This window comes from Triticum urartu, chromosome 5A (assembly GCF_056163025.1).
Source record: "Triticum urartu cultivar PI428250 chromosome 5A, HENAU_Tu73, whole genome shotgun sequence".
NCBI lineage: Eukaryota > Viridiplantae > Streptophyta > Magnoliopsida > Poales > Poaceae > Triticum > Triticum urartu.
The window spans coordinates 655,497,882-655,513,594 of record NC_141877.1 but is presented as its reverse complement, the minus strand read 5'-3'; the positions used below and the strand labels follow the sequence as shown (position 1 = coordinate 655,513,594).

At 49.5% G+C, this 15,713-nt stretch overlaps 1 protein-coding gene across 1 annotated transcript; it reads left to right on the top strand.

Annotated features, from left to right (window-relative positions):
* Positions 1 to 14,440: 14,440 nt before the first annotated feature.
* LOC147973811 (uncharacterized) lies at positions 14,441 to 15,448 on the top strand. The gene has a single exon (XM_087524799.1). It carries the CDS (start codon positions 14,441 to 14,443, stop codon positions 15,446 to 15,448), a length of 1,008 nt encoding a protein of 335 aa, XP_087380925.1.
* The last annotated feature ends 265 nt before the right edge of the window (positions 15,449 to 15,713 follow it).

Sequence of the window (15,713 nt, the reverse complement as noted above, 5' to 3'; positions counted from 1 at the left end):
TCATGGCTAAAGCCACCAACAAGGTAACCTCCAACATCAAAACTACCATCATTAATCATCCTTCCCCGACGGATAGCATTAATGAACTTGGGAGCCAATGTGGAGGCTAACGAGTTTGAGGCCTTTATGGGCAAACTCAAGGGAAAATCCAAGAAGCACTTTGTTGCTCTCTTGGAACAACTTGGTGAAGCCAATGACATGATCGAGGCTCACGAAGACACCATCTCTAAGATGGAAGGGCATATCGTGACTATGCCGATGCGATTTTGGATCTTTCCAATGCTCTTGAGGAAGAGCGTGGTCTTCGTTTGGCTCTTGAGGAGTCACACAACATTGATCATGCTAAGTTAAAGAAAGATTATGATCATGTCCTCATTGTTTCTCGTGTGCTAAATTCCGAGAAGGCCAAACTCGGGGTTGATCTTGCTAGACTCAAAGAGGAGTTTGATATACTTGACAAGGCCCACAAGGCCTTGAAGGGTATTCACGCTAGTCTCAAGGAGTCTCATGATCAACTCCAAGTGAAGCTAACTAAGGAGAAAGAAACTTTTCCTCATATGGTTCTAATTGATAATGCAAATGCTACTAACCCGTGTTGTGAGCATATACATCTTGTTGAGGAAAATGCTAAGTTGAAGGAGCAACTTGAGAGAGGTCTTGCGACTTGCATACAAGGCAAGAAGAACCTCAACGATCTCTTGATCAACCAAAAGGGAGGTGTGGCCAAGGAAGGGGTTGGGTACGTGCCCGACTCCAAGAACAAGAAGAAGAATGACAAGACCAAACGACCTCCTCCCCTCATGCAAACCTTTGTGAGGGAGGGAGAGAGTGCCCCCGAGGAGAAGAAGAAGAACAATGTCAAGAAGGACAATGTCACCCCTCTCAACAAAGCCGACGATTTTAACCCTTCTTATGTGTATGCCGTGCTAGTGATGGGCATGTTTATGCCAAATTGATTGGTCATCTTCATGAATACATTGAATGGTCTATTTGGGTTCCAAAAACCCTTGTTACTAACATCAAAGGACCCATTACAAAATGGGTACCTAAAACCAAGCATTGATCTCTTGTAGGTGTTTGCTTCCGGTGGGGGATCATGGTTGCTCGATAGCGGAGCTACAAATCATATGACCGGAAGCAAGGACTTGGTGGTGGATGTGCACAAGGTTCCATCTATGCCCACCAATGTCGAGTGGGATGACGCCTCATCTTCTAAGGTATTGGGACTTGGCAAGGTGGTCATCTCTCATGATCTCATGATCGAGAAGGTCATGCTTGTTGAGTCCCTTGCATACAATTTACTTTCCGTTCGTTAACTTGCTATCATGGGCTTTGCCACTTTCTTTGATATCGATACCGTGGCCCTCTTGTGGAGCAAGACTCTTAAAGTAGCTTTTGTTGGGCATGTCGAGAACGGTCTCTATGTGATTAACTTTTTGGAGCGACCCACTAAGACCGCGACATGCCTAATGGCTAAAGTTGATGTGGGATGGCTTTGCCATCGCCGTTTAGCCCATGTCAATATGAGATCTTTGCAAAGTCTCCTCAAGGGGGACCATGTCCGTGGACTAACGAATGTTAGTTTTGCTAAAGATCGTGCTTGCAGTGCCTGTATCGAAGGAAAGCTACATGAGAAGGCTCACCCTCCCACGACCATCATTTATTCAAAGAGGCCTTTGGAGCTCCTTCACATGGATCTCTTTGGGCCTCCATCCTTCGATAGTCTTGGAGGTAGGAAGTATTGCTTGGTGATTGTGGATGACTACTCAAGGTACACGTGGGTGTATTTCTTCAAGAGGAAGAGCGAGACCCAACAAACCGTCATTGACTTTGCAAATGAAGCACAATGTCAACACAATGCAAAGATCTTGACAATAAGAAGTGACAACGGCACTGAGTTCAAGAACTACACCTTGGATGAGTTTCTTAGTGATGAGGGAATCAAGCATCAGTATTCCGCACCCTACACCCCTCAACAAAACGGTGTTGCGGAGAGGAAGAACCGGACGTTGATGGATGCGGCAAGGACCATGATGGCGGAGTTCAAGTCTCCATACAACTTTTGGGCCGAAGCCATCAACACCGCGTGTCATGCATCCAATCGGCTCTACCTCCGCAAGGGCTTGAACAAGACTCCATATGAGATACTCACCGGTAACAAGCCCAACCTCAAGTACTTCTGGGTATTCGGGTGTAAGTGTTTCATTCTCAAGAAAGGTGTTCGGTTGTCTAAATTTGAGGCTAGAGCTTATGAGGGCATATTTGTTGGCTATGCTACAAACTCTCATGCTTACCGTGTCCTCAATAAATCCACGGGACTTATTGAGGAGACGTGTAACGTGGAGTTTGATGAGAATAACGGCTCGCAAGTGGAGCAAAGTGGCACTTGTGATGTAGGTGATGAAATTCCTCCCCAAGCCATAAGAAGAATGGGTGTTGGATTTATCCTACCCATTGAGGAACCCCTTGTGGCCGAAGGAGAAGGACAAAGCTCCACTCAAGTGGAGCCATCACCAACCCAAGGCCCACATGCTTCCGAAGAACAACATGAAGGCCCTCATCCTCAAGAACATGACCAAGGGAAAGATCACGCTCAAGACGGTGTTGACACATCAAGTGAAGCCCAAGGTCAAGTTCACTCATCCTCCGAGCAAGTTCAAGAACAAGAACAAGCCCAAGACGACGCTCAAGATGATCAAGTGACCACTCCTCGTCTCACCCCCGAGGAATTAGAGCGTCGTGCCGCCAAGGTTGCTTCCAAGCTCTCCACCAAGGATCATCTCATGACGAATGTGCTTGGAAGCTTAAGAAAGGGGGTAAGCACTTGTAGAAAATTATCAAATTATTGTGAGCATCACGCATTTGTCTCTTGTGTGGAACCCCACAAGGTCTATGAGGCGCTAGAAGATCCGGATTGGCTCAGTGCCATGCATGAAGAACTCAACAACTTCGAGTGCAACAAAGTGTGGAGATTGGTGCCAAGACCGACCGGGAATCACAATGTCATAGGAACCAAGTGGATATTTAAGAACAAGCAAGATGCCCATGGGATCATCATTCGCAACAAGGCTCGATTGGTAGCACAAGGCTACTCCCAAGTCGAGGGTATCGACTACGGTGAAACCTTTGCTCCCGTTGCTCGTCTTGAATCCATTCGCATGTTGATTGCATATGCTTCTCATCACAACTTTAAGTTACATCAAATGGATGTGAAGAGTGCTTTTCTTAATGGTCCTATTAATGAATTGGTTTATGTCAAGCAACCCCCCGGGTTCGAGGATCCCTACTTTCCTGATCATGTGTATCAACTCGATAAGGCACTCTATGGCCTTAAACAAGCCCCACGTGCGTGGTATGACCACCTTACCGAGTTGTTACAAGACCGTGGTTTTGAAGTTGGGCTAATCGAGCCCACTCTTTTTACTAAGAAGGTCAAAGGGGAGTTGTTTGTGTGCTAATTATATGTTGATGATATTATCTTTGGTTCCCCTAACAAAGCTTTCAATGAGGAATTTGCCGCTCTCATGACCTCAAAGTTCGAGATGTCTTCCATGGGAGAGTTGAAGTTCTTTCTAGGGTTCGAAGTGAAGCAAAGAAGAGAAGGAACCTTCATCAATCAAGCCAAATATACTCAATACATGCTCAAAAGATTCAAGCTAAGTGATGTCAAGCCGGCTTCCACTCCCATGCCTACCAAGTGTCAACTTGACATAGATCCCAATGGTAAAGAAGTGGATCAAAAGGTATATCGCTCCATGATAGGTTCATTGCTTTACCTTTGTGCATCTAGACCGGATATCATGTTGAGTGTGGGAATTTGTGCACGTTTTCAAGCCGCACCTAAGGAAAGTCACTATGTGGCGGTCAAACGAATCTTTCGATATTTGGCTCATACCCCAAACTTTGGCCTATGGTGCCCAAAAGGAGCAAACTTCAAGCTTGTAGGGTATTCGGATTCTGATTGGGCGGGAGACAAAGTGGATAGGAAGTACACTTCCGGAGGGTGCCAATTTCTTGGTTGCTCTTTGGTAAGTTGGTCCTCCAAAAAGCAAAGTTGTGTGTCTCTCTCGTCCACCGAAGCGGAGTATGTGGCGGCGGGTAGTTGTTGTGCACAACTCTTATGGAGGAGGCAAACTCTAAAGGATTACGGTGTCATTTGTGACAAAGTGCCTCTTTGGTGTGACAATGAAAGTGCCATCAAGATCTCTCTCAACCCGGTGCAACACTTCAAGACGAAGCATATTGAGATTCGGTATCACTTCATCCGGGATCACATTAGGCGAGGAGAGATCGAGCTCAACTACGTCAACACTCATGATAACCTTGCAGATATCTTCACGAAGCCCTTGGATGAAGCAAGATTTCGCGAGTTAAGGCATGAGCTAAATATCATCGATTCGAGCAATGTTGCTTGAACCCTTGCACACCCCACCATACTCAACGTGTTGTCCTATTTAGATGTAGGCATGGACATAGGGGGAGTGATGTTCTCTCAATGAACTCTCCCTCCCCCCATTATGCATAAATCAATCAAGTCTTTCACATTAGCCATGTTTGATGGTACTTGTGCTTCAAAGACGAGTTTTGGTCATGGACCCAAGGATAATTCTTCGCGGTGCCATACCAATTGACTCAAACATAGGTGGCTACGGCCACCGCCCTCTCTTTTGGAGAAGTGGTGTCTCGTGGTTGGTTCGTTTGTCGTGTGCCTTTCTGGTTTTTTGTGTTGCGTGGTCTTGTAGTGTCGTGTTGGCTCGGAGTGTTTCGTGCAAAGATCTAGTTTTTCGTTTGCTCGAAATGTGCATCTTCTTGAGCTCACGGTACTACCGCGTTTGGCTGCGGTACTACCGCTTTGGGAGGCACGGTACTACCGCGCCACAGCACGGTACTACCGCTCTGGTGCGATACTTTGGAAGTACCGCGCCAGGCGGTACTACCGTGTCTGGGCACGGTACTACCGCGCCGTCGAGGGCGCGTGGGGGTTATGACTCGGGCAGGGGAGTTCCAACTCCCCATACCCATTCTTTTGTCTCTCTCTCCACGTCTCTCTCTCTCTCTCAAGAATGGTGCCGGAGGCCCTCGCCGGATCTCCGTCTCCGGCCACTCTCCTCGGATTCCGACCGGTGGGATCGTTCCCCACCACTTCCTCTTGCCATGGACCAAGGTTTTTCCCCAAATCCCTCTTTTTCTTGGCTGTTCTCTTGCTTCTAGGTTTTTTGGGGAGAAACTTGTCGTTCTTGAGATTTTAGGCCAAATCTGTGCAAGAGTAGGTTGTAGGAGAGTCGTGATGCGTAGGAAACATACTTGATATGCTGTCTTGTGGTAGCTTTGTCCAACCGTAGTACCGTCGTGGTTTCGCGGGCTTTTTTTCCAGATTTGAACCTGTTCAGATCTGACGCGGTGCGGTACTACCGTGCCTGATGTGCGGTACTACCGCTCTTGCGGTACTACCGCCCGTCAGGTGCGGTACTACCGTACCGTGCGGTACTACCGCTCTGCAGACGCGGTACTACCGCTCTGCAGACGCGGTACTACCACGCCAGCCGCGGCGCTAAGGTCGTACTACCGCTCCTACACCCGGTACTACCGTGACGTTGCACGGTACTCCCGCGTCTAAGAGCCGTACTACTATCTTAGCTCCGCAGCACTTGGCAGTACTACCGTAGGGATCAAATCTCTCTCTAGGCATTTATCATGTGTGCTTTCTGCTTGTTTCACTTGCTTTGTTGTGGTCTTTGCATTAATCTCTCTTGGCTGTTGTGGGTGTTTTTGCGTTTTGTGTCTCAGGTGGTGGCTCTCGCCGTTCCAATCCCAGTCGTGACACTAGCTCCAAGCGTCTGCGCAACCCGCAAGATGAAGCCCAGAGGGCTCCAATGCCCCCAAGCGCAATGTCAAGACCACTGCCAGCAAGCAAAAAGAACCTGCTAAGGGCATGGACGAGATTTCTGTCACTGAGTATGTCGAACGCCGGAGGGTCAATCCCTATGTGACTCCTCGGGCTGTGCTCAGAGGCACTAAGATGTTCTGGAACAAACAACAGGTTCTCATCTATCTGGATGTAATCAAGAGCAAGCAGAATACATTCGTGGAGGTCAAGTGGATAGACATGCATCACATGCGGAAGGACAAGTTTCGTGACTACTTTGGAGAGGCTCTGGACTTGGTGGAGCAGTTTGCTATTGAGCCGGTGATCTCTTTTCACCATGACTATGACCCTGAGCTCATCTGTCAGATCTTTTCCTCAGTGTACTTTCATCCCGGGGAGGAGCGGAGGATGACCTGGATGACCAATGGCCGTCAGCTGTCTGCTACATGGAAAGAGATCATGGATCTGCTGCACATTCCTGATGACGGGCTTCACACCCCCGTTGGTGTTCACCCCCATGCCAACTCTGAGTCTGCCAACAAGAACCTGCTTTAGCCCTTCCTTGTTGAGAAGGTTCTCCCCAATGGCAAGTCATCTTGGGTGTTAAACTCCTTTCTGGATATCATGCATCGCATCTTCCGCAACACTCTGTTCCCACGCATTGGCGACAAGGACAAGGTACATGCATATCTAGTGGACATGTTGCTCTTGTGTGCAGAGGCACGTTCTTCTCAGACTCAGCCACTTGATGTCTCACACATCATGTGGTGTGAGCTTAGGTTTGCGGTGTTCACTCGCAAGGTACCTATCTATGGACCGTACCTGTTTCTGCTGCTCTCCACCACTTGGGAGAAGATGTACCCGGGTGATGAGTTCCTTGCTCCAGACTGGATTCACCATGAGTCCATCAGCCTCCGCGTCAAGCCCAACTGGGCCAACACCACTACCCGTGCTGAGGCCTCTTCTACTAGGAGGGCTCCTGGTGAGGGGGAGGCTGCTGCTGCTGAGAATGTTGCTGAGGACCGTGCTGCTAGGTCCACCACTTCTTCCTCTGAGCCGTCATGGGCCAAGAAGCTAAAGGACAAGATGAAGACTCTCTTCTGCATGCAGGCGAAGGGACAGTACAGGGCTCATGTGGCAGACAAGGAGAGTCGCCGCCGTGACAAGAAGGTTATGAGGCTCTTTGGAGAGGATGTGTCTGGCGGGTCTGAGGACGTCATCACACCTGAGGCTGCCTGGATGTCAAAGCAGGGATACAAGTGGACCAGTTCAGAGGATGACCTTGAGGAGACTATCCCCGCCGCTGAGTCTGACGAGGAGCACGAGGAGCAGTGGGACGACTTCTCTGCCTAAGCCACCCCGTGTGTGTAGGTGTCCTCTCTGCCTTTTTGGCGTCTCGATGCCAAAGGGGGAGAGAGTGTAGGGATTTGCGTTGTGTCGTGCTTGTTGCGTTTATTTGCTTTGTCTTTTGGACCTCGTTTGTGCTTGGTTTCTCTTGTTTGGTTTGTGCTTTCAAGTCCTTTCCTTCATATGGTGTAAGACATATGCTCTTTATCTATCGTAGTTAACTTATATGTGTGCTATCTTGTCTAGTGATAGATATGCCTTGTCTCTATAATATAGGGGGAGATCTATTCCTAGTATTATTGTGCCATGCACTCATCTAGGTGGCACACATCTAGGGGGAGCCCGTCTATATTATAGAGAGGAGGGGTTTGCATTTACTTAATAGTATTTTCTTTGTGCAAATCCCGTTTTGTCATCAATCCACCAAAAAGGGAGAGATTGTAAGGACATATTTATCCCTAAGTGTTTTGGTGATTGATGACAACGCATTTGCGGACTAATCGTGTGCCATGAGTATTCCAGACACTTCTTTGCTAGGCACAAGACGATTGGGTGCCCCTCGAAGACTGACGAAGACGGCGTCTTTTCTACGTTTCTTTTTGGTGGATTTGAGTCGTAGGAAAGCCGTACTATTAAGAGGGGGTCCGCGTTGGAAAGGTTTGGGTGGAATCATCACGTACATGTCTCCTTCCTATCCCCTCCTTCCTTGGAGCTTCCTCCGTTTTCTTGCCTCCCTTGTCTGGCTGCCGTTGTTGGTTTCGGTAGTACTGCTTCCAGGTCAACGGTAGTACCGTGGGCATTCGCGGTAGTACCGCGCGGTAGCGCGGTAGTACCGCAGGTGCCCACGGTAGTACCGCGTTTGCCGAGCGGTAGTACCGCGCTATGCAGTCACGCAGTAGTACCTCCCCTCGGCAGTACTATCGTGTCGGGTTTTTGCTACTTCCGTTTCTTTGCGGAAGTAGGCACGGAAGTTTCCCTTCTCCCCTGGCTGGGATTTTTTCCTCGCGGTAGTACCGCATGGGGGGTGCGGTAGTATCGCGCGTGCGGAAGTACCGCCCCCAGCTCCTGTGCGTTTGTTTATCGGTTCTGTGCTGGGGTTGCGGCAGTACCATGGGTCGGTACGGTAGTACCGCACAGCCGTGCGGTAGTACCGCTTGGTTGCAAGCAGTAGTACCGCGCGGCCTTGCGGTAGTACCGCTGGCCAGACGCGGTAGTACCGCTGGCCGTGGGCTGGTTGGTGGGTAACGGTTGGATCTTTTCCACACACTATATAAGGGGTCCCCTTCTTCCCTGTTGACTCACCTCTTCCACCACTAAGCTCCATTATTGCTCCAAGCTCCATTTTCGCCCGATCTCACTCCCTAGCCAACCAAACTTGTTGATTTTCTCGGGAGTGGTTGAGAAGGCCCCGATCTACACTTCCACCAAGAGATATTTGATTCCCCCACTAATCCCTTGCGGATCTTGTTACTCTTGGGTGTTTGAGCATCCTAGACGGTTGAGGTCACCGCGAAGCCATAGTCCATTGCTTCGTGGTGTCGTTGGGACCCTCCAATTGAATTGTGGAGATTGCCCCAACCTCGTTTGTAAAGGTTCGGTCGCCGCCTCCAAGGGCACCAATAGTGGAATCATGGCATCTCGCATTGTGTGAGGGCGTGAGGAGATTACGGTGGCCCTAGTGGCTTCCTGGGAGCATTGTGCCTCCACACCGCTCCAACGGAGACGTACTTCCTCCCAAAGGGAAGGAACTTCGGCAACACATCCTCGTCTCCACCGTCTCCACTCTTGGTTATCTCGTGCCTTTACTTGTGGAAGCTTATTTGTTTCATATATCTTGCTTGCTTGTGTTCCTATCCGTGTTGCATCATATAGGTTGCTCACCTAGTTGCATATCTAGACAACCTACTTTGGTGCAAAGTTTAAATTGCTAAAGAAAAGCTAAAAATTGTTAGTTGCCTATTCACCCCCCCTCTAGTCAACCATATCGATCCTTTCACTTGTGTTGAAGTTGGCAAGTCCCGTAGCATGCACGTATGGTAAACGTTGTGTGACAAATTTGAAGCATGGGGTGTTCTTTGATTGCTTTCCTTATGAGTGGCGGTCGGCGACGAGCGATGGTATTTCCCTACCAATCTACCCCCTAGGAGCATGCGCGTAGTTCTTGGTTTTGATGACTTGTACATTTTTGCAATAAGTATGTGAGTTCTTTATGACTAATTTTGAGTCCATGGATTATACGCACTCTCACCCTTCCATCATTGCTAGCCTCTTCGGTACCGCGTATTGCCCTTTCTCACCTTGAGAGTTGGTGCAAACGTCGCCGGTGCATCCAAACCCCGTGATATGATACGCTCTATCACACATAAGCCTCCTTATATCTTCCTCAAAACAACCACCTTACCTACCTATTATGGTATTTCTATAGCCATTTCGAGATATATTGCCATGTAACTTTCCACCGGTCCATTTATTATGACACGCATCATCATTGTCATATTGCTTTGCATGATCATGTAGTTGACATCGTATTTGTGGCAAAGCCACCATGCTTAATTTCTCATACATGTCACTCTTGATTCATCGCAATCCCGGTACACCGCCGGATGCATTCACATAGAGTCATATTTTGTTCTAAGTATCGAGTTGTAATTATTGAGTTGTAAGTAAATAAAAGTGTGATGATCATCATTAGAGCATTGTCCCATGTGAGGAAAGGATAATGGAGACTATGATTCCCTTACAAGTCGGCATGAGACTCCGGACGAAAAAAGAGGCCAAAAAAGAGAAAAGAAGGCCCAAAAAAAGAGAGAAAAAGAGAGAAGGGACAATGTTACTATCCTTTTTCCACACTTGTGCTTCAAAGTAGCACCATGATCTTCATGATAGAGAGTCTCTTATTTTGTCACTTTCATATACTAGTGGGAAATTTTCATTATAGAACTTGGCTTGTATATTCCAATGATGGGCTTCCTCAAATGCCCTAGGCCTTAGTGAGCAAGCAAGTTGGATGCACACCCACTTAGTTTCTTTGATGAGCTTTCATATATTTATAGATCTAGTGCATCCATTGCATGGCAATCCCTACTCCTTGCATTGACATCAATCGGTGGGCATCTCCATAGCCCATTGATTAGCCGTGTCAATGTGAGACTTTCTCCTTTTTTGTCTTCTCACACAACCTCAATCATCATATTCTATTCCACCCATAGTGCTATGTCCATGGCTCACGCTCATATATTGCGTAAAAGTTGAAAGAGTTTGAAAAGGCTAAGTATGAAACAATTGCTTGGCTTGTCATCGGGGTTGTGCATGATGGGAGCATTTTGTGTGACGAAAATGAAGCATGTCCAAACTATATGATTTTGTAGGGATAAGTCTTCTTTGGCTATGTTATTTTGATAAGCCATAATTGCTTGATTAGCATACTTGGAGTATTACTATTTTTATGTGAACAATAAAATTTTATCTTGAATCTTTCGGATCTGAACATTCATGCCACATTAGAGAAAAATACATTGAAGAACATGCTAGAAAGCATTCCACATCAAAAATTCTGTTTTTATCATTTACCTACACGAGGACGAGCAGGAATTAAGCTTGGGGATGCTCGCTACGTCTTCAACGTATCTATAATTTTTGATTGTTCCATGCTATTATATTATCTGTTTTGGATGTTAATGGGCTTTATTTTACACTTTTATATTATTTTTGGGACTAACCTATTAACCCAAGGCCTAGTGCAAATTGCTGTTTTTTTGCCTATTTCAGTGTTTCACAGAAAAGGAATATCAAACGGAGTCCAAACGGAATGAAACCTTCAGGAGCGTGATTTTTGGAACAAACGTGATCCAGAGGACTTGGAGTGGACGTGAAGAAACGAACGAGATGTCCACGAGGCAGGGGGCGCGCCCTCCCCCCTTGTGGGCCCCTCGTGGGTCAACCGACCTACTTCTTCCTCCTATATATGTTCACATACCCCGAAAACATCCAGGAGAACCATGAAACCCTATTTCCACCGCCGTAACCTTCTGTACCCAAGAGATCCCATCTTGGGGCCTTTTCCGGAGCTCCGCCGGAGGGGGCATCGATCACGGAGGGCCTCTACATCAACTCCATGGCCCCTCCGATGATGTGTGAGTAGTTTACTTTAGACCTTCGGGTCCATAGTTATTAGCTAGATGGCTTCTTCTCTCTCTTTGGATCTCAATACAAAGTTCTCCTCGATCTTCTTGGAGATCTATTCGATGTAGCTCTTTTTGCGGTGTGTTTGTCGAGGTCTGATGAATTGTGGGTTTATGATCAAGTATATGTATGAAAAATCTTTGATTTTTCTCTGAAATCTCTTATGCATGATTGGTTATATTTGCAAGTATCTTCGAATTATCAGTTTGGTTTGGCATACTAGATTGATCTTTCTTGCAATGGGAGAAGTGCTTAGCTTTGGGTTCAATCTTGCGATGCTCGATCCCAGTGACAGAAAGGGAAACGACATGTATTGTATTGTTGCCATCGAGGATAAAAAGATGGGGTTTATATCATATTGCTTGAGTTTATCCCTCTACATCATGTCATCTTACCTAATGCGTTACTCTGTTCTTATGAACTTAATACTCTAGATGCATGCTGGATAGCGGTCGATGTGTGGAGTAATAGTAGTAGATGCAGGCAGGAGTCGGTCTACTTGTCACGGACGTGATGCCTATATACATGACCATGCCTAGATGTTCTCATAATTATTCGCTTTTCTATCAGTTGCTCGACAGTAATTCGTTCACCCACCGTAATACATATGCTATCTTGAGAGAAGCCACTAGTGAAACCTATGGCCCCCGGGTCTATTTTCCATCATATGAGTTTCCAATCTATTTTACTTTGCAATCTTTACTTTCAATCTATATCATAAAAATACCAAAAAAATTTATCCTATCATTATTATCTCTATCAGATCTCACTCTCGTAAGTGACCGTGAAGGGATTGACAACCCCTTTATTGCGTTGGTTGCGAGGTTCTTATTTGTTTGTGTAGGTACGAGGGACTTGCGTGTGGCCTCCTACTGGATTGATACCTTGGTTCTCAAAAACTGAGGGAAATACTTACGCTACTTTGTTGCATCACCCTTTCCTCTTCAAGGGAAAATCAACGCAGTGCTCAAGAGGTAGCAACGCCCCCCCTAGATGTGTGCGCTCTGGAGATGTGCTTTGGACTGCATGGCACACATACTAGGATCAACACTCCCCCTATATTTTATAGACGGGGCAACTCTTGCAAAGGAGAAACTAATACTAACAGAGAGGCAAGATAATACATGTGAGCTTAAATTAACTAGCACGAGATAGCATAAGCTCACGAGCTACTAAGGAGGAAAGATAATAAGATACGATAGAGTGCATATGTCTTACACCATATGATAAGGGAACACGACTCACGACAAACCAAACCAAAGAAAACGAGGTCCAATAGAACGAAAGCAAACACGACACACAACTCGCAAATCCCTACTCTCTCTCCCCCTTTGGCATCGAGACACCAAAAAGGCAGAGAGGACACCTGCGACACATGTGGTAGCTCAAGATGGAGCAATCACTCGTCACGGTCCTCGTCGGTCTCGGCAGTGGGGATGGTCTCCTCCTTAGACTCAGTCCACTGGTAGCCCTGCTTCGCCATCCATTCTGCCTCTGGAGTGATGTGCTTCTCGGACCCACTAGATATCTCCTCGCCAAACGTCCTCAGGATCCCCTTGTCACGGCGACGACTCTCCTTGGAAGCAACATGGGTCCTGTACTGCCCCTTCGCTTGCATACAGAACAAAGTCTTCATCTTGGCCTTCAGCTTCTTATTTCATGAGGGCTCAGTAGAGGGAGGAGCATATCCAGCAGAGCTATCCTCATCTGCTTCCTCCTCAATCTCATCCTCATCTACGTCCATCTGAGCAGCCGCTGCCTCAGCACGGGTAGTGGTGTTAACCCACTTAGGCTTGACGCGAAGCTTGATGGGCTCATGACAGGTCCAGTCAGGGGCCTCAAACTCAACATTGGGATAGAGCTTCTGCCAAGTCTTCGAGATCAGGTGAAGCATGTAAGGACCATAGATGGGTACCTTATGGTTGAACACCGCAAATCATAGCTCACACCACATGATATGTGAGACATCAAGTGGTTGTGTACGAGCATCATATCCACGAGATAGGCATGTACCTTATCCTTGTCACCAATACATGGTAAGAGGGTGTTGAGGAAGATCCGATACATGATGTCAAGGAATGGGTTCTGTCAGAGTAAATGACCATGGGTAGCCTAGCCGGCTTCCCCTAGCACTTTAGAAAAATTATAGGCCGATTGAGCCTCCAAGTGTCCAAGACGTGGGGCCGCCTTCCCCCAGCCGGCTACCTCTCAAGCCGTCTGCGCAAAGACCACGAGAAGGCCGACTTCAAGAAGCCGGCCATGAGAAGGCCGACTCCCAGGAGCCGTCCCCTCAGCAGGCTGCTAAGATCTTGCCCTCGGAGTCTGCACCCACATAACGGCAACAAGACAGGGCGTGGCTACAGTGAAGCCTGCCACCCCCGAATCCCGGGGCACGCATGGCCACAGTGCGCCGTACGGGGCGGCCATCACCCGTCCGGCGCGGCACTGTTGCCACGTTGATCGTGACGTCACCCATGGCGAGCGATCAGTACGACCCGTGGGTGGAGGGCCCCCTCAGTCAGGGAGACCCCAAAGGCGGCCAGGCTTCCCGCAGTCGGCTAGGGGTGCGGCCGGCTCCAAATAGCCGGCCAACTCTCTCCCCCGAAGGAGGTGCCTCATTAAGGAGATAAGACAAGGTAAGGCTATAGTGATGAGCCGCCTCGCGGCGGCACTGTAGCCATGCTTACCACGACAAAGCTCTCGTCACCAGAGGCAAGGCAACAATAACCAGCCTCCGAGAAGACTCCCGAGCGGTGGGGCCGGCCTGTCGACCAGAGGGCCCGCAGCCGGCGGGCCCATCGGTCGGCGGAGAAGCCGGCCAGCATAGACACAGCCGGCTGGGGCCCGCGCCCCACCGGATTACCATTGTACCCCTGGGGGGTAGGCCTATATAAACCCCCCAGGGCACCCATGCAAGGGGAGATCTCTCTATGGATAATTTTTAGACACTGCAGTGAGAGGAGGAGCAGGCAAGCCTTGCCCCCCTTCATCCTTTCACCAAACAGCTCAAGGAGCCTCTTGTAGCTACTTGCCAATCTAGTGACCATGCGGAGACCCCGCGGAGCAGCAGTAGGGGTGTTATCTCCACGGACAGCCCTGAAGCTGGGTAAGATTCGCTGGCGTGCATGTCTTCGCCTTATCCCGTTTCCAGGCACCGGCGATGTTTTATTGGCTCCCACAATGATAAGCCACCCGTTGGCATTTGTCGCACCAACCACCCGACATTTGGCGCCCACCATGGGGCCAGGTGCACCGTCGTCCGGAGACCTGCTCTGGACGGGAACCCTCTTCCTCCCCAGCGTGCGTAGCCAGCCCGGCTCGCCCGATGGCGCTTGCCCCGACGCGCTGCAAGGCGTCGCTGACGCATGCGCGGCGAGCTGCCTCGCCGATCTTCTTGGCGAGGCTCGCATCTCTGACGAGCTCGCTTCTGACACGGGCACAGGCTGCCCCGAAAGCCACCTCGTCAGCCTCCTCGACGAACTCCACGTCTCCGGCGAGCTGGCTGCGGACTTGGAGTCGGTTGGCTCCACCGACCCGATGCTTGTTGATTCCGACACGACATCACTTGACGCCTTCCCCTCCAACGTGTTAATCATCAACGACCCTCTTCCTCGAGCCGACAGCAGCGGCAGCGCCATCACCGAGGTACTTGTCATCAGCCACGACGCCGCCTCTGGTGAAAACACCCACGACGCCCTGCAGACGACGCTGCACGACTTGTCCACCCCCATCCCGGCCGACACGGATGCCAAGACATTGGAGGCGCGCCGCCTCGCCCTCATTGCAGAGGGCCAGAAGCTAGCCACCATGAGACGCCTCACCGAGGCTCACCAGCGCGAAGTCGACCGCGCCGCCTTCGGCACGCCGCCTCCTGACGGGCCGAGCCGCGTCGGCATCGTCAAGAAGCACGGCGCGGCTATCACCGACATGCTGGGAGCGGACCGCCCAGTCTATGCCACACCTCTCGAGAACTTGCGCGCCGCCCAGGCAGCCGCAGATGAGTTGAATGGGCTGGGGCCTGACGAGCTCCCCTACATGACCAGATGCATCTAGCAGCTTATCGACGCGGCCACAGAGCGGCATGAAGCCGGTGTCCGGCGCCGAAAGCCCTCCCCCGCGCCGAGAGCACGGTGCGACGTCCCGAACACCGACTGCAGAACACCCGCACAAGGAAAGAAAAGGACCCGGCTGCCAGCCGCAGCCGGACTCGAGTCTCCATCGAGCGTGACGTGGAAGGCCGTCCTCGGGCTGTGGAATGGCGGGGCAATCCACCCCCTCCTCTGCCTCGTGGGGAGAGATACCCCACTCCGCCGCCCGT

Coding starts and splice junctions, on each gene's coding strand:
- LOC147973811 (XM_087524799.1), top strand. CDS start 14,441: ATGCGGAGACCCCGCGGAGCAGCAGTAGGGGTGTTATCTCCACGGACA.